The 25717-nt window shown below is 37.2% G+C and overlaps 1 protein-coding gene across 1 annotated transcript in view; it reads right to left on the reverse strand.

The window, feature by feature from the left end:
* Nucleotides 1–25717, reverse strand: part of rars1 (arginyl-tRNA synthetase 1) — a 79260-nt gene that overhangs the window by 32283 nt on the left and 21260 nt on the right. The window contains exons 3-11 of the mRNA XM_058757424.1: nt 25072–25260; nt 24886–24994; nt 24707–24807; nt 24488–24609; nt 23134–23254; nt 8256–8385; nt 3326–3430; nt 1975–2153; nt 1473–1582 (exon numbers count right to left, since the gene is read on the reverse strand). Coding sequence (XP_058613407.1) covers nt 1473–1582; nt 1975–2153; nt 3326–3430; nt 8256–8385; nt 23134–23254; nt 24488–24609; nt 24707–24807; nt 24886–24994; nt 25072–25260 — 1166 coding nt within the window. The remainder of the gene's footprint in view (nt 1–1472; nt 1583–1974; nt 2154–3325; nt 3431–8255; nt 8386–23133; nt 23255–24487; nt 24610–24706; nt 24808–24885; nt 24995–25071; nt 25261–25717) is intronic.

Below are 25717 nucleotides of genomic sequence, written 5' to 3' on the forward strand. Positions count from 1 at the left end.
ATTAAATTGAGAAACTTTCTCATAATTATGAGTTAATATAACATTCAGGGGAAAAAATATCATATAACGAGAAACTTTCTCGTAATAATGATCTATAATCTATAATCTGTTCTGTAATCTAAAGTGTATAATCTGTCATTAAATAATGATTTCAGATTAATTATCTACATGTAGTCTTGTTAATTTGTAGCACTTACCAAGTTATTCTGCCAGATAGTTATGGCTTCAAACATTCCAAATTAATATTTCAGTTAAGAAATACAGGCATTTTAAGAAGAAATGGAAGCCATTACGCATACAAACTTAATTTATAGATGTTTATTTCAATGATTTATTAGTTTTATTAGCTGTCCCTTTCATGCATCACATGCTTCATACAGTAAGCCATCTCATTTCAAAAGCACAAAGCATCGTTGTTCGTTACCACGGCAACCACTTGGTCTTCAGCGTGCCACACCGCTTCTTGTTTCTCATTATTACGAGATGTTAAGTCATTATTTCAAGAAAGTTTCTCATTATTATGAGAAAATAAGTCATTATTTCAAGAAAGTTTCTCATTACTACGAGATGTTAAGTCATTATTATGAGAAAGTCTCTCATTATTTCGAGAAAGTTTCTCAATATAACGAGATACTAAGTCATAATTATGAGAAAGTATCTCATTATTATGACTTACAGGATTATATTTTTTCTCAAGGTGGCGGAAATGGGCATCCATACTGAACTGATCAAAAGTGATGGTAAAGACATTTATAAAGTTACAAAAGATTACTATTTTAAATAAATGTTCTTTTGAACTTTCTACTCATTAACAATCCTGGAAAAAAAATCCAAACCATTTCCACAAAAATCAGCACAGCACAACTATTTTCAACATTGATAATAAGAAATGATTCTGAGCACCAATTATATTAGAATGATTTCTGAAGGATGACGTGACACTAAAGACTGAAGTGATGGTGAAATTATAATTATAAAATATTTTCACACAGTTAAATTACAGTAATGTTCCAAAATATTGTTTTTACAGTATATTATTTCATCAAATATAATTCTTACCAACCCTAAAACTTTGAGCAGTAGTGTGATTATGATTTAAAATATAACTCTTACAATACAGTGATATTTTCACAGCTTAAAAGCAGCAGAAAAATAATCAAAGTTCTCTCCTCTGAACATAAGAATGTAATTATTTTTCAGTAACCCTGCCGTAATCCAGTTATTGTTCATGTTAAAAAAATAAAATACTATTACTTGCGTAGCACAGAGGATTTTATATATCTAATCTGATCAACAGAAAATAATGTTTTATCCAAAATGAATTTGCTTCTGTTTATGCTACACTCTGTGCATCTTGCCTCAACCAATCAAAATTTGTTGATTATTTATTTTATTTCTAGCTGTTACATCCCTATGGGTCACCCTGGTGGAAATAAGACAAAGGTGATTTCCATACTCATCAATACACTTACTTGTCCTCCCCAAGCACCACACCAAAACCTGCATGTTCTACCCGTATGACCTTAGGGTCATACCAGCCGATCAGCTGAGCAGCAGCAAAGACCACTTGGAAGTGCATTGCCTGTCATAAATCACAGACAATGACAAGATAAAAAAGAAAACACACACACAGAGAAAACATTTAGTTATCTTATCTAGTCATCAACACACATAATCCCTAATTCAATTTTAGCCATGGAAAATGGAATATGTCTTTCTTCTTGTGTAAACAGATCACAATTGTAAACTGTGTTGACGAAGTCGTTAACAGAGCGCACTCCTGACCTAGAACGCATTAATATTTGAGGTGAGGAATCTATTGCAAATATTTATAAATATATAGATGTTTGAATTCTGGGGTTTGTTTCTATCTTGCTCAGTGCCCTTGACCCCTGCTGCATGTGTCCTCATACATATCAGGTAAGTGTGGGAAGGTTTATGTTCTGGGGTCTGTTCAAGATTTCGCCAACACACCTGGCCACTGTCAGTCACATAGATGATGATGTCAGCTTTCTCATCAAATAGCCTGTTTTTAATGGCAGCTAGATCGGAGGTATCGTAAGTGTAGCCTCCATCCGATTTGACAATTGTCAGGGGAATAGACTGGCCTGGAGCAAACACTATCTTCCTGCCCTCGTCCAACTGCACCAGCCCTGTTGAGAGAGAATAGGATTGGCAAGAAATATGAAAGAGGACGGTTGAGCGAGGGACTAAAAGAATTCTTAAACCAACACTGCCCCCCAATGGATATGAGCATTTAGATATGTGCAATGCATTTAAATAAATGTTGTAGTTCAATTAAAGCTAAGTTCTATCGACTGTCGAATGGTACAGTAAAAGCTTTTGACCTGTCTTTCAGTCTGTAAAAACAAACAGAAATCATGTTTACAGTAATCATGTTTACAGTAATGTGCGTACAACGGAAGTCTATGGTACTGAACTGGTGTAAAAATTAAACACTGTTTTGGAAGTAAAGCCAGTAGTATGTGACACTAGTGCAATAAAATCAACTATCAACCTTGCCTGTACAACTTTAAACTCAATCTTTAAGTCATGTGATGCCCATGTAAATCCTGTTTGCAAGAATAACTGACACTGTTCACAAGCTGTTTAGAGAAATAAATCCAACCTTCTTAAGAATTAATTAAAATAATAAATATAAATATTTAGTGATTAAAAAGTAAATCAAAATGAACATACAAAACAATAAAAAAAAATGAAAAAAATAAATAAATTAAAATATACAATAAATAAATATTAACTGATGACAATGATAAAACATACTATCAATCACTTAATGAAACACTTGTCTTTTAGGATGTCATAAGATAGATTATTATTTAAAATTAATATTTTACAGAATTTATATTTCTCTCATTTCTACACCTACAGCAGCACAAAACAATCGCAATACAAAAGTATGGCCCAGTAACTTGACCAATAGTTTGGGGTGGGACCACTTGTTTGTTTGAACAACAAAAAATCTGACAAACAGACATTCCTGGTGCAAAAAAAAAAAATTCATAAATAAAAAATCAGATGCATGTGTGTTAGGTTAGAGGCCATCTATATGACAGATTATCCCAAAAAAGTTACCTAAATAAACTGTTAACCTTTTTATATGTCCCACCCAAACCTGTTTCAATTAAAAATACAAAGACAGGAAATAAAGCAACTTATTAATATTCATTCAAATGCTGTTGGAAAAAAAATATCTACTTCAAAAGCAAGCAAAAATTATATTTTTAAACATTACATATATCAACTTTTACTATTAGATAGTAAAACAACAAACATTAGAAGTCCAAGAGCCCTCGATCTGTACCTTTTTCCTCAAACTCTTTAATCACGGCTGTCATCATTTCCTGGTAGTAGGACTCTCCCCTCTCTTCTATGTGGATATCCAGGCAGTTGTAGACCTTTTGAAACTCTGCATCAGCAAAGCGGAAGGGACAAAGACGGTTTAATTACAACAATCACACCACAGGGAAATCAAATGTGGCACTCTCCTGAATTAACAAAGCCTGATTAGATGGCATCATCAGAAAAAAATAAACACTAATTGACCTTCATTAGACAAGCCTTAGTGGGGACCAGAGTATATGAGCGGAGTGGAGCATCAACAATTTCCCCTCCACGCTCCGAGCATTTAATAATCACTCCACTCCAGCTCCACTCTGGGTTCACCATTTCCCACTCCCGCTCCACTCCTCGCTCACTGATATCAGAAACACTGCTCTGCCTTCACTCCGCGTCTAAAGTATTTCAGTATGTTTGAAATACCACAGTTCTGTTCATAATGTATATTAAACAATAAAATAAATAAAATAACAGGAGAGTTTTAAAGTGGCTTATTGGAACACTACAGTGTGTGCAGAATTATTAGGCAAGTTGATATTCTGGTCATATTTTTTTTCCAAGAACATTTTACCAATTCCAAACCACATCAATCTTAATAACTACTATTGATTTTGTATTTAATAATTTATAAGTGATATATAATTGTCCATGAAGGCTGATAGTCAGAAACTTCTTATTTCAGGTGTGCAGAATTATTAGGCAGGTTTTCCTTTACAGATAAAATGAGCCAAAAAAAGAGATTGAACTCAAGAATAAAAGTTAAAAAAATTATTAAATGCCCATGAGAAGGATGCAATACTAATGCAATAATAGAATTAGCAAAGTTAAGGCATGACCATTGGGCAGCGAAATGCTCATTGGGTCAGCAAGGTCAGAAAAAACAGGGGGAGAGGAAAAGACACATGTTAACTGCAAAATAATTAAGAATTAAGGTGAAGAATTAGGTGAGAAACCATCAGGAACCATTTAGTCTCCAGCACCATCATTTTCCAGAACTGCAACCTTCCTGGACTCAGGTGTCAGGTTCTCAGAGACTTTGCTTGGGTAAAAAATTCTTTAAAATGGCCCTCACTTAATAAGAATAACATGCTGAAGTGTTGTGAAATACATGAAGACTGATTTTGTATAGGATTTATGGACAGATAAGTTGTGAGTGACTCTTGAAGGACCAGCATCACATCCTCTTGTACCACTGTTTGAAGAATTTATCTTCCAGAATCTGGCAGTAAGTTTTAGAATAATATTATATATATTATAAGTTAAATAAATAATATAAATAAGTTATTTTACTTACAGATGGATGCATTTCTTAGAAATTTCTGCTCATTCGTAATCGGATACAGATGAAGTAGCACTGTAAGATTATTTTTTGTTTGAATGCATTATTGAGAGAGTGAATGCGTGTGAATAAGTGTTGTAGTAGGCTAGTTGTTCAAATCATGCTTTCAGCTGAAAATATTCAGTATCTAGAAGGAACAACAAATTTCTTGAGAACTATAACTTCCCGCTCATGTCCATTTCACATTCTTTTCTGATTTGAGTGATCCTTCTCTATTAAGCAAGCTAAATATGTTTAACGTGAATTCTTGCTAAATATGCAGTTATATTACGGGCCGTTGGCATGAATTGTACTCGTGATGGAGCGGTGGTGGAGCGCTTTTGGAGCGAGTGAAAACCACGACGTTCTGACTTTTTTTAAAAATCAGATAGTGTTTAAAACATCATTCCATCTTAGACACAAAAACTCTTCACTGCTTTAACAGAAGCTTCAGAGCTTAGAAAAAACACTTGATCCCTCTATTTCACCCTTTTTTTGTTTGGAATGAAAGGGAATAAATGATAACTTTTGAGTCAAGTACTCCTTTAATATTGCACCTGCAAAGAATTATCAGTACACTGCAAAAAATTAACGTGAATTTAAGGGTACAAGACTAAAAATGCTACAGTAAAAACCTGTTAAATATTTAAAGGTACGTTCCCCTACTATATACGGTTAAAAACTGTATTGGACATTACATGTAATTTTACGGTAGTATACCATTTTTGGAAGTAGAAAAATAATGTATAATTTACATTGAATAACCGTAAATTGATATTCCCAGAATTACATTTCAAATTTGATGTTTTTTTTGTTGAAATAACTATGTTTCAACAAAAAATGTAATATGTATTTCATTTGGTGGCTTTTGGTGGTTATCAGTGTATTACAAAAGGTACAAAACAGATTTCAGTACTTCAGTAGGTTGGTATATTAACATTATATCAGTTAATGAAATTACGGTATTTAAATTTAAGTTAAATCCGTAAAACCTAAAATACTGCTATCGCATTTTTTACAGTAAAATTCTGGCAACCACAGCTGCTGTTTTTTTTACCGTAGATTTTACAGATTTTTTTACAGTGTATTTATTATTTAGTTATTGTAATTGTTAGAATGGCCAAGGATCGGCAATCTCCACGTAAAACTGATCGGGCAGACCAAACCGTCAGTCGTATAGAGACTTGAAACTTGAGGGATGATGGTACTCACGCCATCTACAATGTCACCAAGGCTCACCCCAATCGTCCTTACGGGGCACTACAGCGATCAAAAGTATGAAATCGCTCATTACTCTTAAACTGGTAGTCAAAGGCCCAAGTGCCTTAAATCATTGGAATCCTTGGCTCTCATTGGACAAAACACATTATAGGACAGTCACCCTGGCTTTCGGGTACTTTGGATTTTTTGAAAAACCTACTTTCACAAACCAGTCCTAAGTTTTTCATCGATCGAAATCAAACCAGCACAGAAAGATTCCCTGGAGAGTGAGAGTGTTCACACTTGTCATATTTGGTTCAATTAAATCAAACTCTGGTGTGATTTCTCTGTTAGTCAGGTTCATTTGAGTAAGGGTGAATGGGTACTTTAATGTCATACTCCAATCGGTCTGCACAGCGCCGCTTTAAGTCAAACACACCTATTGTTTGGGATGTTCGATAAGTTCTATCATGAAATATACATCATTCAACCAGACCAATCAGGTTGTGAACGTATCACTATGCCTTTAGGTTCAGTATCTTTAGGCTCAGCGTCAAAAATGCCAGTGTGAACGCTAAGCAGACCTGGACTAAATGTATAATTTTCTTTTTTTTGGTTCGGACCAAACGAACTAAGAGAACCGAACTACAAGTGTGAACCAGGGCTCAACAATAAGGAGTGCCCGATGGCCCGGGGCCAGTGTGAAGGACACTCAGGACAGTAGACAGATTTGTCACTTGCCCGATCGGGCCACAGCAGCATCGTCACGAACGTTTATCATTTACATGTGTTTTTAAGCCTTGAATTGAATTTGCCAAGTCTATAAACTATGAACAGCACAAATAAATTAATGTTCACCTTTTATTTGTATTTAGCCTTCATACAAACAAGAAATGTGAAATCACTGTCAAATAAACATCTCAGACTCACCTTATTAATATCTTTAACTTCAAACTATAGGCTAACATACACTACCAGTCAAAGGTTTTTGAACAGTAAGATTTTAGTTTTTTTAAAGAATTCTCTTCTGCTCACCAAGCCTGCATTTAATACAGCAAATTTCAAATTCTATTTGAAAATATTTTAAAATGCAAGTTATTCCTGTGATTTCAAAGCTGAATTGTTAGCATCATTTCTCCAGTCACATGATCCTTCAGAAATTTATTTCATTTAATTTATTATTATTTATTATTATGTTGAAAACAGCGGAGTAGAATCTGATTCTCTGCCAGTAGGAGGCGCTTTGAGAGCGGTAGAACTAGTGCTGTAATCTGTAGGCTGTAATCTAAGCAGCTCCGCTCATGAACGCTACTTTATCAGATAAAATGAAAATGCCATCAAAACTATTCTGAAGACAGTATGTTCCCTTCAGAGATCGGGTGTGTCTCACTCGTCCTTAAAAGTGAAGCTGCGGGCTCTTTGATCGCCCTCTGGTGGCTGGCTGCAGTACAGGTCATAAACCCCGCCCTTTCCATGTAAACGAATGGGACTTCAGTCAAAATAAAAAAAAATAAATTACACTTCCAATACAATTTTCCGAAATATGGTTTTGGTCATTTAAGGTAGTTGTTATCACGCTGACGTATGTTCAGTTGTTCGTTTTTGTGATACATTTGATTTTAGCTAGTAATTTGATGCTATAAAAACGGGGCATGTCGTTATGGTTGATTGGGTTTGCGGGAGTTTGGGCGGGAGTTTGATTCCGCGGCTCCACTTCACGACACTACTGCGCAGACTCGGGCTCCAAACAAATCTCTACTGCGCAGACTCGGGCTCCAAATGACGTCATTTACTCAAGATGGCAACGGCCATACTGAGATGTATTCGCTTCACTTTTCTATAGTAGAAGGAAGCGGAGACGCGTCATCCATCTTTTTTTACAGTCTATGTCAGAGATGCATTCATATAAACACTTTATTTCGATAGTCCACTTTAGACATTCTACTAACAGTAAGTAACTTTGCAACTATATGTCAACTAGCAGTCATTAAAGTATTAGTAGACTGTCTGCTTAATATCTTCTAACACTTTATTTTGATGGGTCCTCAACATACAACATACTGAGTATAAGAAACTTTGCAAGTATATGTCAACTTATTCTACTAACCCTAAAACTACCCTACTGAGAGTTAGTAGACATGTAGTTGCAAATTAATGAGAATTAGTTGACATGTAGTTACAAAGTTGCTTATAGTTAGTAGAATGTCTAAAGTGGACTATCGAAATAAAGTGTGACCAAAAAATGTTTTTCTGCTTTCTTCAGCAATGAACAATTTATATTATCCTTATCCTCTAAAGGGAACATACTGTCTGTTGAGGTTTGTACATGCTGTCTTAGTGAGAATGGCATTCTTAGTGATTAATTTCTCACACATACCATTGCGGGAAACATCACAGATGAGGTTCCAGGCTTTGATGAAGTCTGGCTCTTTGCTCTGTAGTTTAACCACACACTGGTAGGCCCTCCTCTTAAACTCCTCATCCTCATCAAACCTTTTCTTCGACTCCTGATGGAGATGAAAGTAGACAGTAGTTTAACATCTTTGAAAAGTAAAAAATAAAAAAATAAATAAAAATCTGTTGCACAGAATGCACAACAAACGCTCTATGGAGTTTCTGTCAAAGCCTTCCACAAATATACTGTATATAACAAGGGACCTTAAAAAACTACTTACATTTAATTATACATTTTTAGAGACATGCAAACAATACAACCACTGATCTAGGTTAAAGCAATGCAAGTTACTCCAAATACAGGTGCATCTCAAAAAAGTAGAATATCATGAAAAAGTTCTTTATTTTTTGTAACTTATTTAAAAAAAATGAAACTTTCATATATTCTAGATTCATTACATGTAAAGTAAAACATTTCAAAAGTTTTTTGTTTTAATTCTGATGATTAGAGTTTACAGCTCATGAAAGTCAAAAATCCAGTATCTCAAAATATTAGAATATTTACATTTGAGTCATTAAATGACCATCCCTACAGTATAAATTCTGGGTATCTCTTGTTCTTTGAAACCAAAATAATGGGTAAGACTGCTGACTTGGCAATGGTCCAGAAGACAATCACTGACACCCTCCACAAAGAGGGTAAGTCACAGAAGGTCATTACTGAAAGAGGTGGCTGTTCACAGAGTGCTGTATCAAAGCATATTAAATGCAAAGTTGACTGGAAGGAAGAATTTGGGTAGGAAAAGGTGCACAAGCAACAGGGATGACCGCAAGCTTGAGAACACTGTCAAGCAAAGCTGATTCAAACACTTGGGAGAGCTTCACAAGGAGTGGACTGAAGCTGGAGTTAGTGCATCAAGAGTCACCACGCTCAGACGTCTTCAGGAAAAGGGCTACCAAGCCACTTCTGAAACAGAAACAACGTCAGAAGCATCTTACCTTGGCTAAGGAGAAAAAGAACTGGACTGTTGCTCAGTGGTCCAAAGTTCTCTTTTCAGATAAAAGTACATTTTGATTTTCATTTGGAAATCAAGGTCTGGAGTCTGAAGGAAGACCGAAGAGGCACAGAATCCAAACTGCTTGAAGTCCAGTGTGACGTTTCCGAAGTCAGTGATGATTTGGGGTGCCGTGATGTCTGCTGGTGTTGGTCCATTGTGTTTTATCAAGTCCAAAGTCAATGCGGCCATGTACCAGGAGATTTTGGAGCACTTTATGCTTCCATCTGCTGACAAGATTTATGGAGATGCTGAATTTTTTTACATCAGGAGTTTGGCACCTGCCCACTTCCAAGTGGTTTGCTGACCATGATATTACTGTGCTTGATTGGCCAGCTGAAGGCTCAATAGTGCATAAATGAACATACTTTAAAGAACTTGAACTTTTGTTTTGCAAATCCTTTTTTGATTGATCTTAGGAAACATTCTAATATTTTGAGATACTGGATTTTTTACTTTCATGAGCTGTATGCTCTAATCATCAAAATGAAAAACAAAATATGAAATAAGTTACAAAAAACAAATGAACTTTTTCACGATATTCTAATTTTTTGAGATGCACCTGTATTCCAAATAAAATCTAAATTCACACTATTGACTTTGCTAGCACACATTGCTAATCTTGAGGTGAACAGTTAATCCACTAAAAAAATATTTTTAGCAATCTTAAATCAAAATGAAAATTTGCTTCCGTTCTGGAATTGCATTCCTTCTTCCTTCTTGATGACATCAGTTTGAACACAAAGGGTTAGGGGTTACCCTAACCCCATCCTTAACCACTCCCCTCCAACTAGTTTGCTACAAGTGATCGTGGAGAGGTGAGCTAAAACAAAAACCTGCCTTCTATTTAATATGTGACCCTGGACCACAAAACCAGTCATAAGTAGCATGGGTATATTTGTAGCAATAGTCAACAATACATTGTATAGGTCAAAATTATTGATTTTTCTTTTATGTCAAAAATCATTAGGATATTAAGTAAAGATCATATTCCATGAATATATTTTGTAAATTTCCTACCATAAATATAATCAAAACTTAATTTTTGATTAGTAATATGCATTCCTAAGAACTTGGACAAGGCGATTTTCTCAATATTTTTATTTCAGATTTTAAAATAGTTGTATCTCCGCCAAATATTGTCCTATCCTAACAAACCATACATGAATGGGAAAACTTCAGCTTTCAGATGGTGTATAAATCTCAATTAAAAAAAACAAACAAAAAAAAACAATTACCCTTATGACTGGTTTTTGTGGTTCGGGGTCACATATTTTTATTCAGATGGATAATATTTTATTTCAGATGGAAATGTGTCACAATACTGAATTACGAAGATCTCAGATGACCAAACACCTGAGAAGAGATCATGTCAACCCCCCAGAGGACCTCAGATGATGCCAACCCTAAAACAACATACAAAACTATCAAACTTTGCTATAAGTTGATTGCAACATAATTGTTGTTAATAGTGTTCACCATCTGTTTGATTACGTGTCATTACCACTAGGGGTGTGCGATATTGAAAAAAAAAATTATATCTTGATATGTTCTGGGATTTTTTCGATAACGATAATTAGACGATATTTTGCAGAGTGTGTTATTGTGCTTATATCTGACTACCGTGGACAGCTGCAGTTTTTGATATTCTTCATATTCTGTGTGGTCAGTGCACATCAGTGATAGAAATTAATCTATTCATAAGTTTAAATTCATTTTTACCTTTTATGGGCAATGTTACCTTTAAAAAAGCCATTTTTTCCTAAAAGTGTGCATCTTTTGAATCAAATTATTACATTTAATCAGTCAATTAGAATAATAAGACATTTAGGCTGTTACCAAACAAATGAAACCAGTATCAACAAAATTAATCTTTGCAGAAGCTGCATCTGACGTGGCATTTACACACTGTGTTTAGATGTATTTACACACTGTTTAATGCAGCTCAGAGGGACATGGAGTGCTTTTTATTTTAAACATAAAACATTGAATACTGATATTTGAAATTATTTTAAAATGAAAAGATACTTTGAATGTCAAATTAAAAACGCCAGTAGGTGGCAGCAAGTCACTGTTAACAAGTGAGTCATTGCGACTGAACCGAATCATTTAAACAGTTGATTCATTCAGGAACGAAACAACATCGTCATGTTGCTCAGTGACGCAAAGCAGTGCTGTAGCTGTTTGGAATTATTTTTTTGTTGGCGAAATGGAGCAAAAACAGGCAATATGTTGTCTAAAACGAAAGTCTCTAAATATTAACTTCTTGTTTATTGAACTGTTGTATAAAATCAATATCGCATTTGTAATCATGCTTATTTTTGAAGAAAAAAATGGCACTCTTCATGTGATTTTAACCATATGAAATATACACATACATATATATATATACACATATACATACATATATATATATATATATACACACACACAGTGGGGCAAAAAAGTATTTAGTCAGCCACCAATTGTGCAAGTTCTCCCACTTAAAAAGATGAGAGAGGCCTGTAATTTTCATCATAGGTATACCTCAACTATGAGAGACAAAATGAGAAAAAAAAAAATCCAGAAAATCACATTGTTGGATTTTTAAAGAATTTATTTGCAAATTATGGTGTAAAATAAGTATTTGGTCAATAACAAAATTTCATCTCAATACTTTGTTATATACCCTTTGTTGGCAATGACAGAGGTCAAACGTTTTCTGTAAGTCTTCACAAGGTTTTCACACACTGTTGCTGGTATTTTGGCCCATTCCTCCATGCAGATCTCCTCTAGAGCAGTAATGTTTTGGGGCTGTCGCTGGGCAACACAGACTCCAAAGATTTTCGATGGGGTTGAGATCTGAAGACTGGCTAGGCCACTCCAGGACCTTGAAATGCTTCTTACGAAGCCACTCCTTCGTTGCCCGGGCGGTGTGTTTGGGATCATTGTCATGCTGAAAGACCCAGCCACGTTTCATCTTCAATGCCCTTGCTGATGGAAGGAGGTTTTCACTCAAAATCTCACAATACATGGCAGAAAAACAGCCCCAAAGCATGATGTTTCCACCCCCATGCTTCACAGTAGGTATGGTGTTCTTTGGATGCAACTCAGCATTCTTTCTCCTCCAAACACGACAAGTTGAGTTTTTACCAAAAAGTGCGTGGAGCCCCAGATCGAGGGAGATTATCAGTGGTCTTGTATGTCTTCCATTTTCTAATAATTGCTCCCACAGTTGATTTCTTCACACCAAGCTGCTTACCTATTGCAGATTCAGTCTTCCCAGCCTGGTGCAGGTCTACAATTTTGTTTCTGGTGTCCTTTGACAGCTCTTTGGTCTTGGCCATGGTGGAGTTTGGAGTTGGACTGTTTGAGGTTGTGGACAGGTCTCTTTTATACTGATAACAAGTTCAAACAGATGCCATTAATACAGGTAACGAGTGGAGGACAGAGGAGCCTCTTAAAGAAGAAGTTACAGGTCTGTGAGAGCCAGAAATCTTGCTTGTTTGTAGGTGACCAAATACTTATTTTACCGAGGAATTTACCAATTAATTCTTTAAAAATCCTACAATGTGATTTTCTGGATTTTTTTTCTCATTTTGTCTCTCATAGTTGAGGTATACCTATGATGAAAATTACAGGCCTCTCTCATCTTTTTAAGTGGGAGAACTTGCACAATTGGTGGCTGACTAAATACTTTTTTGCCCCACTGTGTGTGTGTGTGTGTGTGTATATATATGTGGTGTATTTCACACCACACTAACTGCAGTCAAGAAGGTAATCTTTCAAATTTGACATGAACCCACATTCATGTGGCTCAAAGAACAAAAAATATTGTGCTGTTAGCATGTTCAACAGCAAGGATTAACAGAGCTAAACCAATCACAATTTGAGAAACTTTCTAATACAATAACTCGACAGACCAAATGCAAACCCTGGTTTGTATAGTTATTGTAAGCCATGTATGTTGACTTTATTCTACAACCCCAATTTCAGAGAAGTTGGTACATTTTGTAAAATGCAATAAAATCAAGAATCTGTGATGTTAATTCTCTTTAACTTTTATTTAATTGACAGAAGTACAAAGAAAAGATTTCCAAACTTTTCACTGACCAGCATAAATGTATTTTGTAAATGAACAAATTTTGTTTTTGATGGCTACAACACATTCCAAAAACGTTGGGACAGAGGCAAAATAAAAGTGAAAAGGTTCTAGAATATCCACATTAAACTGTTTTGAAAAAGTTTACAGTAAGCAGGTGAATTGGTAATAGGTCAAGGTATCATGTTTGGGTATAAATGTAGCATCTCAGTCTTTGCAATCAAAGCTGGATCATGGCTCATCACTTTGTGCCAAATTTCATGAGAGAAATATCAAACAAATCAAAAATCACATTTCGCAATGCAAAATTGCAAAGATTTAGGTCTTTCATCAAGTACCATACATAATATTGTGAAAAGATTCAGGGAATCCAGAGAAATCACAGTACATGTAGGGCAAGGCAGGAAACCGTAGTTGAATGATGCCAAGCCAACGCCGGCCACTCCCGAGCCCCGACCTCCTAAGGATCGCAAGATGCTACCCCTTCCCGAAGCACCAAGGACCCCGGCTCAAGATCGCCTTGGATCCGGCGCCTCAGAAGTCCTCCCGATCAGGCAGGCAGAAAGAGGAGGGGCCCGAGTCTCGCTACTGCTGGACCACCCCGCAAGCAGCCTCTAAAGTGCCTCGTCACCCCGTTCAGCGCTGGGTGCAGAGGGAAGTGTGTTATTGGTTCCCCAAGGGCCCACTCTAGCGCCCAGGCGTCCAACCGCTGTGATAGCGGACAAAATAAAACATACATTTTCAAAAAGATAGCAAATATCCTCTTCTGCCTACCATAAGCGACCTATTCTAGATCTCAGACTCCTGAATCACGTCCTGGTAAAAAGGTCGTTCAGGATGATCACTTTGAAGTAGATCCTCTCGCAAATATGCCCAGGGGACTGGTTCATGTCACTGGATCTGAAAGACACATACTTTCACATCCAGGTAGCCCCCCAATCACAGACGATTCTTGAGATTCGCATTCGAGTGGGTGGCATATCAGTACATCCTCAACTACCTCAACGACTGGCTCATTCTGGCCCAGTCAGAGGCAGTTTCAACACTGCACAAGACCCTCTTCCTCTGCTTCACATGTGACCCATCCAGTTCTGGCTGAAGCAGAGGGTTTCATCCACGGCTTGGCGTCACGGTCGCCATCGCATAACGGTGTGTATCAGCCCTGGCCAGTTGGAGGGACCCCCTCTGGCTGAAGCAGGGTGTGATCTTAGACACGGCGCACAGAAGGAAGGTTGTCACGACAGACGCTTCCAACAAGGGTTGGGGAGCGCTGTGCGAAGGCAAACCGGCCTTCGGGCTTTGGTCCGAAGAAGAGTCGGGACTGCACATCAACTGCCTAGAGATGCTAGCATTGTGCCGTGCCTGTCAATTCTTCCTGCCAGACATAAGGGGACACCATGTGCTAATACGCTCAGACAGCAGGTCCGTGGTGTCATACATAAATCACCAGGGCAGCCTCATCTTGAAGCGCATCTGCACGCTGGCGAACGACCTTCTTGTTTGGGCTCAGACCAATCTGCGCTCACTGAAGGCGACGCATGTGCCGGGCAAAATAAACCAAGGAGCGGACATGTTGTTGAGGAACAACGTCTCCTCAGAAGAATGGACGCTCCACTCACTCGCGGTTCAGAAAATCTGGGAAGTCTTTGGCAGAGCTCGAGTAGACCTCTTCGCCTCCGAAGACAACTCTCATTGCCCAATCTTTTTCACGAAGAGCACGGATGCCCTGGCCCACGAGTGGCCCAGCTTCCCACTCTATGCGTTCCCACCAATCGCTCTGATACCGCAGGTACTCAAGACGAGTCAGGGAACAACGCCACAAGCTTCTTCTAATAGCCCCCCTCTGGAGGAACCAGCTGTGGGTGTATGGAGCGAATTTTGTGCCAATATTCATCAAACAAATCCAGTGTTTTGCAAATAAACAATCTGCTTTGCAAAGAAAAACTCGACTTGCAAACAAACGCAAAATGATTTGTAAATACAAAACTCTATTTGAGAGAAAATGCAGAGGTATGGACAAATATATGTATTGTGTGTTGCAACTGTGAGCCTCCTTTGCCTTTTTATGAGGAAACTTGGCTTGATTTTCTCACAAATGGTATTTGTAGTAAAACTGCCTATATTGAAATGGTAACCTGCAAAAAAACATGATTACCACACTTTTACTATAGTAAAACCAACTTTAATTTTCATAAGGGATATCATAGTTTATTATCATATTTATGTTTATATATAGTATAGTAATATGCATGCCTTGTACAACATGTAAAACTAAAAGTGGCCTGTAAGGAGATATTTCATATTTCAACCAATATAGCAGCAGATTTTAGTCTGACAATAGCCTGTTTGGAAAAATCCAACTAAAATTATGTAGCTTCTCACTACACTCCTAGAAGAGTCCTCGCTGTCCAGAGTGTGTCTTCACCCGTGTAGCACGCTGTTTATTAAACCACTGTTTATTAAAATGCTGAATTTAGTATTACATCAGCGTGAACTTGTTCCTTCTCCCTTCTCCCCAATTCACAGGACAAGAGTGACACCAGAAGAAACATATTCATAATTTTGCTTAGCTAAAAAATACGTAATTATTTTAGACAAATGATAGCACAGTTACATCATTTTAAAAAAAAGTTTAAGATATTGTACTAAATAATGTGATTTGTTTTCATTTTTTTATTAATAATTAAATGACCTCTTGGGTGATATTACTATATCTGATACTAAATTAAATTGTCTAAGCTTTCATTTTTGGTACACAATATTGTTGCTATCCATTATACATTTTTGTATTACAATATATTGTGACAATATATTGTTATACCCCTGCATTGTTTTGAATTTTATATATTCTATATCCCGCGATCCAACAGAGGATAAGAGGTACGGAGAATGGATCAGTTTTTATAGGGAAAGACTGCCTAGTTAAATGTTTAGCCATGTCACTACTGATTTTTGAACTAATCAATCATGTTAACAATTTTACAGCACTTGTTGTGAATTTCACTGACACTGTAGTAGGGTCACTTTTTGAAAACATCTAAATGGTTATTAATGGAGATAGTAACACAGAAACTCACCTGTTCCCCACTCATATTGGTCTGAAAAGGTAAAGAGGTGTTTTGGGTCTCAGGAGACTAGCGTAAATTGACTGACAGCGCCATCTGCTTTTTTTGAAAAAGAAAGTTGCTCAATTGCACTTGTGAGAAAATCTGCCCGCACGCGTGTGAGAAAATCAGCCTGCAAGCATTTGTGAGAAAATCAAACCAAGTTTCCTCATAAAAAGGCAAATGAGTCTCACAGTTGCAACACACAATACATATATTTGTCCATACCTCTACATTTTCTCTCAAATAGAGTTTTGTATTTGCAAATCATTTTGCGTTTGTTTGCAAGTCGAGTTTTTCTTTGCAAAGCAGATTGGGTTTATTTGCAAAACTCTGGATTTGTTTGATGAATATTGGCACAAAATTTGCTCCATACCCGTGGCCCATTCCCTTGAGACGGGACCTCCTCTCTCAAGCGAACGGCACGCTGTGGCATCCACGCCCCGAGTTATGGACCCTGCATCTGTGGCCGCTCAACGGGAGCCTTTCGACCTCCCAGAGCGTGTCTTAAACACTATGGCAGAAGCTAGAGCCCCGTCTACCAGCCACCTCTATACTCTGAAATGGTCTATTTTCTCGGCTTGGTGTCAAGACCGCGACTTAGATCCGGTTACCTCTGATGTATCAGTGGTTCTTTCGTTTCTGCAGGAGATGCTGGATAAACAGCGTTCCTCATCCACCATCAAAGTTTACACGGCAGCCATAGCGTCTTTCCATGCCCCTATTGCTGGCTGATCGGTGGGCAGGAATAGTGCGGTGGTCCAGTTTATACGAGGCGCCAGGAGAATTAACCCCCCGCATCCACGTACAGTTCTATCTTGGGATTTACCAAATGGTACTAAGGGCCTTGAAAGGCCCCCCGTTTGAACCATTGCAATCCACGAGCCTCAGATCACTCTCGTTTAAAACCGCCCTGCTGTTAGTGCTGGTGTCGGTTAAGCGAGTAGGCGCCCTACAGGCCCTTTCCATCAACCCTGCTTGCCTGGAATTCGGGCCTAACGACTCCAAGGTCGTCCTGAAACCAAGGCTGAGTTATGTACCTAAGGTGCTCTCCACTCCGTTCAGAGCCAAGGTCATAGCGCTTTCCGCACTTTCCCCTTCGACGGATGACCAGGAATTATCCCTGCTCTGCCCCGTCAGGGCCCTGAGGGTATACATTGAGCATTCTGCCTCATACAGGAGATCAGAACAGCTTTTTGTCAGCTTCGGTAACCGCACTAAATGTCGCCCTGTTTCGAAGCAAAGAATTTCCAAGTGGTTAGTGGATGCTATCACCCTAGCATACTCCTCCTTGGGCTTGCAGTGTCCCATTGGAGTCAGAGCCCATTCCACCAGAGGCATCGCCTCTTCCTGGGCATGGTAGAGCGGGGTGTCCATTTAGAAAATTTGTGAGGCGGCCGGCTGGTCCTCGCCGTCCACATTTGTAAGGTTTTACAACCTGGACGTCCCTGCCTTACAGGCCAGAGTCCTTTCTGCTTAGTTCATTGCCTCTGGCTAGTTTAGCAGTCTTATGGGTTCGCTTGACCAACATTGTTCATGTCCCTCCTTCACTTGGGCATTTGATACTGTTAAGTGCTTTGACACAATCTGTATTGTAAAAGCGCTATATAAATAAAGGTGACTTGACTTGACTTGACTTGGACGGTCCATATTATATGGATACCAGGTATAAACTATAGGGGACGACACCCAGGCCACGGATGACCCTGATGGCTCAGCCTGTACTTGGGTGTATTCTATTGACTCCCCTGGGTCTTACTCCCACGTGAGTCTTGGTTTTGAGTCGTTCCCCATCATAGCATGGCGTGATTGTACTGGTTCTCCTACAGCGTCTTACGACGCAGTACGAGTGGAATATCGAAAGGGAACGTACTCAGTTACTATCGTAACCTCGGTTCCCTGAGATACGGGAATGAGTTCTGCGTTCCTGGCCGTGCTATGAGCTGCACGCCTCAGTCGCTTCATTCGAAGAAATCTGAAATGCAGCGGCAAAGCGGCCGCTTGTATAGCCAGAGGCCCTGCCCATTTTGGTGGGCTGCATAGCCATAAGCTCGCTCAGCCAGGGTGTCTACAGATATGAACAAGTTAGATTTAAGACTTTTTAAGACCTTTTTAATACCACCATATGTAAAATTTAAGACCAAACCTGTGAAGGAAATACACATTATATTACATACGTAACTGTAAGATTTAATGTGTTTTTAAATTTAAAAAGAAAACAAAATATCATCGCTGTCAAAAATGCTATTTATTATTACGATATACAGAGAACTTTTCATATCTGAAGACAATATCCCATACAAAATATTCCTCAAAAGCTCCACATCAGCAATATTTTTGGTGGTGTAAATGAAGCAATATTTTCATCAGTTTTCTATTCAGCATTTACATATTTAAATCTGTATGTTTTTAATATTTACCCCAGGTTGTTATTTACCTCCATAAAGTCCAATATTTTTTAACCTTATTAAATGTATGCGTCATCTGTCAAATTCTTACAACTGATGAGGAAATTTAATATACACAACAGGGCTGTTAGCAATCAAATTAAATATTTTGCACTACAAATTTACAACCGTAATAAATAATGTTATGAGATTAATGTTTTAAATAAATTTTTTGGAATATACAAATAAGAAACCACCAGTAGGTGGCGGTAAGTCACTTATTCATTCAACCGATTCATTCAAAACACTGAATCATTCAGTAACAAAAATGCGAGTGATGCTTGGAGAATGTGCAATACTTCTGATCTTTGTTTGGAACTATTTTCGTTTGTGAAATGGAACAAAACAGTCAATATTCTGTCTAAAATGTAAGTAACTACTTAACTACTTGTTTCTTGAGCCAAAATCAATGTAACATTTGCAATCATGAAAATATTTAGCAAAATAGTCCCCTTGTCATGGTATGTTATCATCATCATCATCATCATCATCATGTTATAAATAAACTAAATATTTTTAATTTTTACCTCAGTGTGTTTATTCTGTGAGTTTCTTTATGTTTGCCGTTATGCTCATTTGATTTGATTTCTCCATATAAGTCTCTCACAGAGACAGGCAGCATGAGCCTCAACAGCGCAACATTGATACCAGAAATACACTATCCATTATCAATCGCTGTTTACACTGAATGTAATAAAATATCACTTAAGTTTTAATCAAGCTATTTGTCCCGTCGGGCAAGTAAAATCCTCGAGCAATTTTTCAGTAAACTTGCATTAACCCATTTAAAGCAGCTAGGAGGCTTCTCAGCGAGCTGGTGGTATTCGACATGCATTCTGCTACCGCAACTCTCTCTGATGACGCAGTAACTACGGGGGGAATCTTCCGTCTGTCCAATGATTGTAAACAGTCCCTGGGTCCATCAGACTGGTGAAACTTTTGCGGTAATGAGACCGAAGATATTTAAGACCCACTGAATCTGAATTTAAGACATTTTAAGACTTTTTAAGGCCTTTTTTAAGCAAAACTTTATTTAATACATTTTAAGACTTTTTAAGGACTCGCGGCCACCCTGTCAGCACCGCCGCTGAGCCATTGGTTCGATTTTATAGCACTGCACGAACCAATGGATGTGCAGTTTCACTGCATGATTGAAAAGGCTTCAGTTGAAGAGAAAAAAAAGGAGTTTTTTCCTCAGCTCCGCTCCAGGTTCTCCAGCTCTTTTATTGCATTGCATAATAATTCTCTGTTTTCACTGTAGTTATGCCAAATTCCATTAACAGTGTCTGGTTACCATGAAAATATGGAGTAGTGTTGTCAAAAGACCCGGTACTTCGGTACCAACAAAAAAAATGTAAACGTCACGTTACCAGGTTTTTTTAAGTACCAGTGGTACCGAATACCCGGTCAACCCGGTTCTTGACACGTACGGCCCTATGATTTCCGCGATGCAGAAAACGCGAACAGAATCTCGGAATCCAGTTTTAAAAATGGAATTTACAGTTTAGCACGGAATGTCATGGAATTTGTCAAATTTTGGATGAATTAATCAAAAGTAGGTCATTACACTTAAATCAAAATCGCGACATGGACTAGTATCTGTAAATCCGCAAGAGTCGATTCAGATATGAATCCCACATGTTCTGTGAGTCTCTGTGTGTGTGTGAAGGAATGAATGGCAGAGACGCGCTTTTTTTTTTTTTTTTACTTCACACTGAAGACGCTCGCGGTGATTTCAGCATCTGCCGTCTCAATGAGGACATAAATACATAAAAAACATCTCCAGGACTGCTCACTTCACGAGCATTTTACCGTTTCATTTGAGTAAAACTAGCGTCATATCATATAGCTACACACAGAAATTTAAAGGAATTAACGGCAACCCGTCAAAATAAAAGTTTATCTTAAAGACATTGTGCCAGAAATATATTACTATTATTTAGTAGAATAAAAATTAATATTTATTTTTAAATAAATAAATCACACAAAATTTCTTACAAATTTTAATTTTAATAGTAAATCCCCTTAATTCACCAAAAAAAATAAAATGTGTTTAAATTTCATTAATTAAAAGACAAATTAAATTCGGGTGAAACTTTACTGTTTTTCATACTTTTATTACTTGTGGAAAAACTTGAAACACAATTTAAATAAGTATAAAGAATGGCACTGATTTTTGTAAATTTTATTTTTGTTTGACTTTATTATTAAAAATAGTGTGTTTTTTTAATTAGCATGTGGTACCGAAATTGGTACCGAGAACCGTGGATTTTCACTGGTATCGGTAACGAATACTGAAATTTTGGTACCGTGACAACACTAATATGGAGCATATAATATGACAAAACTATTTGAATTTGAATTGTGTAAACTTTAATTATTGACAAGTGTCATTTAACAGAACAGAACAGTTTTTTTAATATGCATGTATTTTCGAACAGATTTTTTGTTCTGAATTCTTAGACTGCAAATATTCATTTTTTAAAAATACAGCTTCAAGTTTTCAACAAAGAAATTCGGAACATCTAATTCAATATTCAAAACGCAGAAATTCAGATAATACAGAAAGTAGGTCAGAGGTCATCCACAGGGAAGACTAGATGATCTCTGAAAAGTCAAACGAAGTATTTACAGCGACTGGGAGAGGACATGTTCGATTCATTACGCTAGTTTTATATATTAATAATATATTATATTATATTACATTAAAAAGTTAACAGTTAACAGATTTACAAGACTGTGTGGTGGAGAAAAAATGTTTTATTCAGAACAAAAAAAATCTGTTAAAAAAACTGCCATAATTTTTTTTTATTGTGTTCAATTTCAAATGTTCAATATTCAACTAATTAGTTAAAAAAAAAATAATTCAGAACTGTTATATGCCACATAATATTCAGGTTTTTTTTTAAATGACACTTGTCAATAATTCAAATGTACACAAATTCAAACAGTTTTGTCATATTATAAGCTCCATATGAAAACAGTGTTATGCGCTGGGCACTCGCTGCTGCTTCAGCCGCCAGATGGTAAATGTCCAAATTAAAATGTGTTCAACAAGCTGAAAGGCTTTTTGGACAAAAAGAAATAGATCGCCACCTTTCAGCTTGTTGATAATTTAAGTTTAAATTTAAGTAATTTAAGTTGTTTTGTTGTCATTGTAAATCTTTACTTTCCCATGGCCACGGAAGGGAATCAGAGATTGCAGGTCACATTCAGCTGACAGATACTGACATTGTGTGGTTTATTTTTGTTTGTTTTTTTTGTATGTATTTCAACACGACAACCAAAACCAAATCCCTAGAAGTTTGTGAACAGTTTGTAGTGACTGCATGCAAGTTCTGCTAATTCACAAAACTGTGACAAACATACTTGTAAAGGTAATGCTAATTATTAAACCAAACAAAATACAAAACTTCCAAAAACACTCAGCAATGATTTTTTTGCTGAATGATAGGCAGTGGGTTTAATCAGTGACATTATTAATAGATTTGCTATCTGGCGTCTTCTCGTCACCTCCTCAGTCTGCTTCCCTTAGTGTTTTTACATGTAGAAAATGTGAGGGGGAAAAATTTAATAAAATAATAATAATAATAATAATAATAATAATAATAATTACATTGTCAAGTTTTCTCCCTGAAAAATGATGTGAGTTACTATGGAAATTCTCGATGCAGCATGAATAACAATCAAGACTGAAAATCAAATCACAACCTTAAAGGCCTGTTCACACCAATGACGATAACTATAAAGATAACGATAAAGATATAGTTCTAGAAATCATTCTCAATATTAAAGAATAGCAAGTCCACACCACAGCTATAACGATAAAGGCACAGAGAAACGATATTGTGGAAATTATTTCCAGAACGATTTTTTCCAGCTGATGAAGGATACAAACACTGATGCCCAATCAGAATCAATCCTTCTATAACGAGCTCGAGAATTTAAAGCGACAGACGCGTGTACGCTTAGAATAAACGTACGATACTGTTCGTTGGTGTAGATGCTAATATCATTATCTTCATAGTTATCGTTCTTGGTGTGAACGGCAGAACTGCAAAATAATACTAACAATAACTAATCAAGTAATGCAGGGTAAACATTGGTGAAACTGATCAGCAGTCAGTCTCCAATTCTGAGCACATTCATCAGGTTGTATATAAGAGATACTCACTTTGTAGAAAGCCTGAAGGTCAGCAATGGGAGGGGAAACACTGAGATAATTTGGGAACTTGTCTTGCAAATGAGCAATAAGCATCCCAAATTGTGTCCCCCAGTCTCCAACATGGTTCAACCTGACAGATAGAGGACAAAAGAATGAAAGAGAAGCAATTAAGCACTACTGAACACACAGATTACTGCTGGCCTAAAGAAATGCTATAAAAGAACATCCTTTTCACTTAACATTGAAGCACTGTTCTTTGCTGTGAATCAAGTCGCCATGATAACAATGATTTCTGATTGGTGGATATAATTTCAAGATTGTGTAGTACTTCACTAGGAATTTAATAAAACTTTTTTAAATCTTTCGCTGCCAGCTTTTAAAATTTTTTTAGTTGCCAGCCACTGCCAGCATTTTTCGTGATTCATGACTCAGCGTCAGCTGATGCTGCAGGCATGCCGTGGTCTGCCTGAACTATGCTTGAGCTCCCTTCGTCGCTCAAACTAGATTTCAGTCTGGACCACTCTGTTTGAGTAAGATTATTGTAGAGGTCCTGAACTTTATATTTGGCAGCAGGCTTCGCTCTGAAGGTTTCAGATTCTGAGCTATCCATAGGCAAACCTCAATGAGATATGCAAACATTTGAACATGGGTAAATTTCATGAAAAAAGCAACATTTTGAACAAAAAGCTGAGAAAATCACATTTTTGTAAAAGACTCAATAGATTGCTTTCATCAACATGCAAAGCTTGCATGGTCCTTTTCCACTTCCTGGATTGTCATTTCATTCTGTAACATTTTGATTTATATAATGTTTGATGACCGCATTATTTTACATATGCATCTGCTTACATACACAATCACTTGTTTCTGCTTCTTCACTGTGTTTTGGTCCAGACAATCAATACTCTTTCAGAGGATGAGTAATATTTTCAGAAGATGTGTAATACCCCAGTGAAAACATGGAAAGACAGACAATTCTGTCAATGGCGGGGAAGTGTTGTCTCATAAATGACGGAGAAAGAGCTAAAGTCTACAGCAGGGGTCTCCAACCCTGCTCCTGGAGAGCTACCGTCCTACAGATTTCAGCCCCAGCCCCAGCCCCAATCAAACAAACCTTGAATCAGCTAATCAAGGTGTTCAGGGCTACTTGGTATTTACAGACAGGTGTGTTGAAGCAGGGTTGGAACTGAGGTCTGCAGGACAGTAGATCTCCAGGAGCACAGTTGGAGATCCCTGGTCTACAGTATTGCTTTAACAACAGTATTGTTTTTATTTTTATAAAGAATATTTCACAACAGAGATTAAGATTAGCTTTTCATTTTTGAAACCCTACAGTTGAGCTCCATGACTAATACAAACCAACCTTAGCACTTCATAATCCAGGAACTCAAAGAGTCGACACATACTGTCTCCAATAATTGTGGACCGCAGGTGACCCACATGCATCTCTTTGGCAATGTTAGGTGAGGAGAAGTCTACAACAACCTAAAAGAAATACAAATGAGGGTAAAGACCACTGGATAAAACTGCACTGTAGATTATACTACTATGTTGTGATGCATCACTACAGTGAAACTCCTACCTTCTTTTTCTTCTTCAAAGATGGAGGCTTCACTCCATTCACAAGCAGGTTTGAGAGGAGTTTAGAGACAAACATCCTCTTGAGATGAACGTTGATAAACCCTACAATCCAATATGTACTTGATTATTTATCAAGTAGGGGAGAAAATGGTCTTGGTATTTATGATATTCTAAACAAACCTGGCCCTGCGATTTCTGTTCTCTCAATTAATTCATTATTGGGAATGTTTTGGACAATCTTCTCTGCTATCTCCCTGGGGCTGACCTTCTGTCCTTTAGCTTTCAGCATCTTAAAACAAATTAAAAGCATGTTTGGAGTGACAAAAAAAGGAGAAACTGAAGAGTTTATCCGAAAATGAAACTGACCTGAGCCATTGCCATGGCACTGTTACACTGGTAATCACCAAACTTGGCCTGCTGGTTAGGGGTGACCGTAAGCGGCGGGTTCTCTAGGCCAGGGTAGGTGGTACTGATGGCCTCCCCAAAGATCTGTTGCAAACGCTGATTGACGTTCAACATCACCTTGTCGTTTTGGCTCATCTCCTCCTGTAAACTCTGAGGAAATGCAGTGGAAACAACACAGATTTAATGACTGAATTTCAATTGTTATTTTAGCATTATTTATACTACATACTTTATAGTATGCATAACAGTTTGAATTAGCTTTTATTTTTACTTCTGTTTTAGTTTAAGTTTCAGTACTTTTTATGTGCCTATGACTTTTTGTTTTTTGTTTGTTTTTGTGGGGTTTTTTTTTTTTGTGATATTTGTATTTGGTAATTTTTTTTTTCTTTTCTTTTAAACTAATATTGTAATGCAGACTCAGAGAAACAGGATTGAGATCCATGCAGCTTTATTAGCGAGAACAGCAAGAACAGACAGGTAGAGATCAGTAACAACAATAATCATAGTCATAGACAGGCACAGGTTTGAGGACTGCTGCAAATAACCAGGGTAAATATCCATGCAAACAAAGCAAAGTCAACAAGGCAGGCATCAAAGAGTTGTAAAC

This window comes from Onychostoma macrolepis, chromosome 21 (assembly GCF_012432095.1).
Source record: "Onychostoma macrolepis isolate SWU-2019 chromosome 21, ASM1243209v1, whole genome shotgun sequence".
Classification (NCBI taxonomy): Eukaryota; Metazoa; Chordata; class Actinopteri; order Cypriniformes; family Cyprinidae; genus Onychostoma; species Onychostoma macrolepis.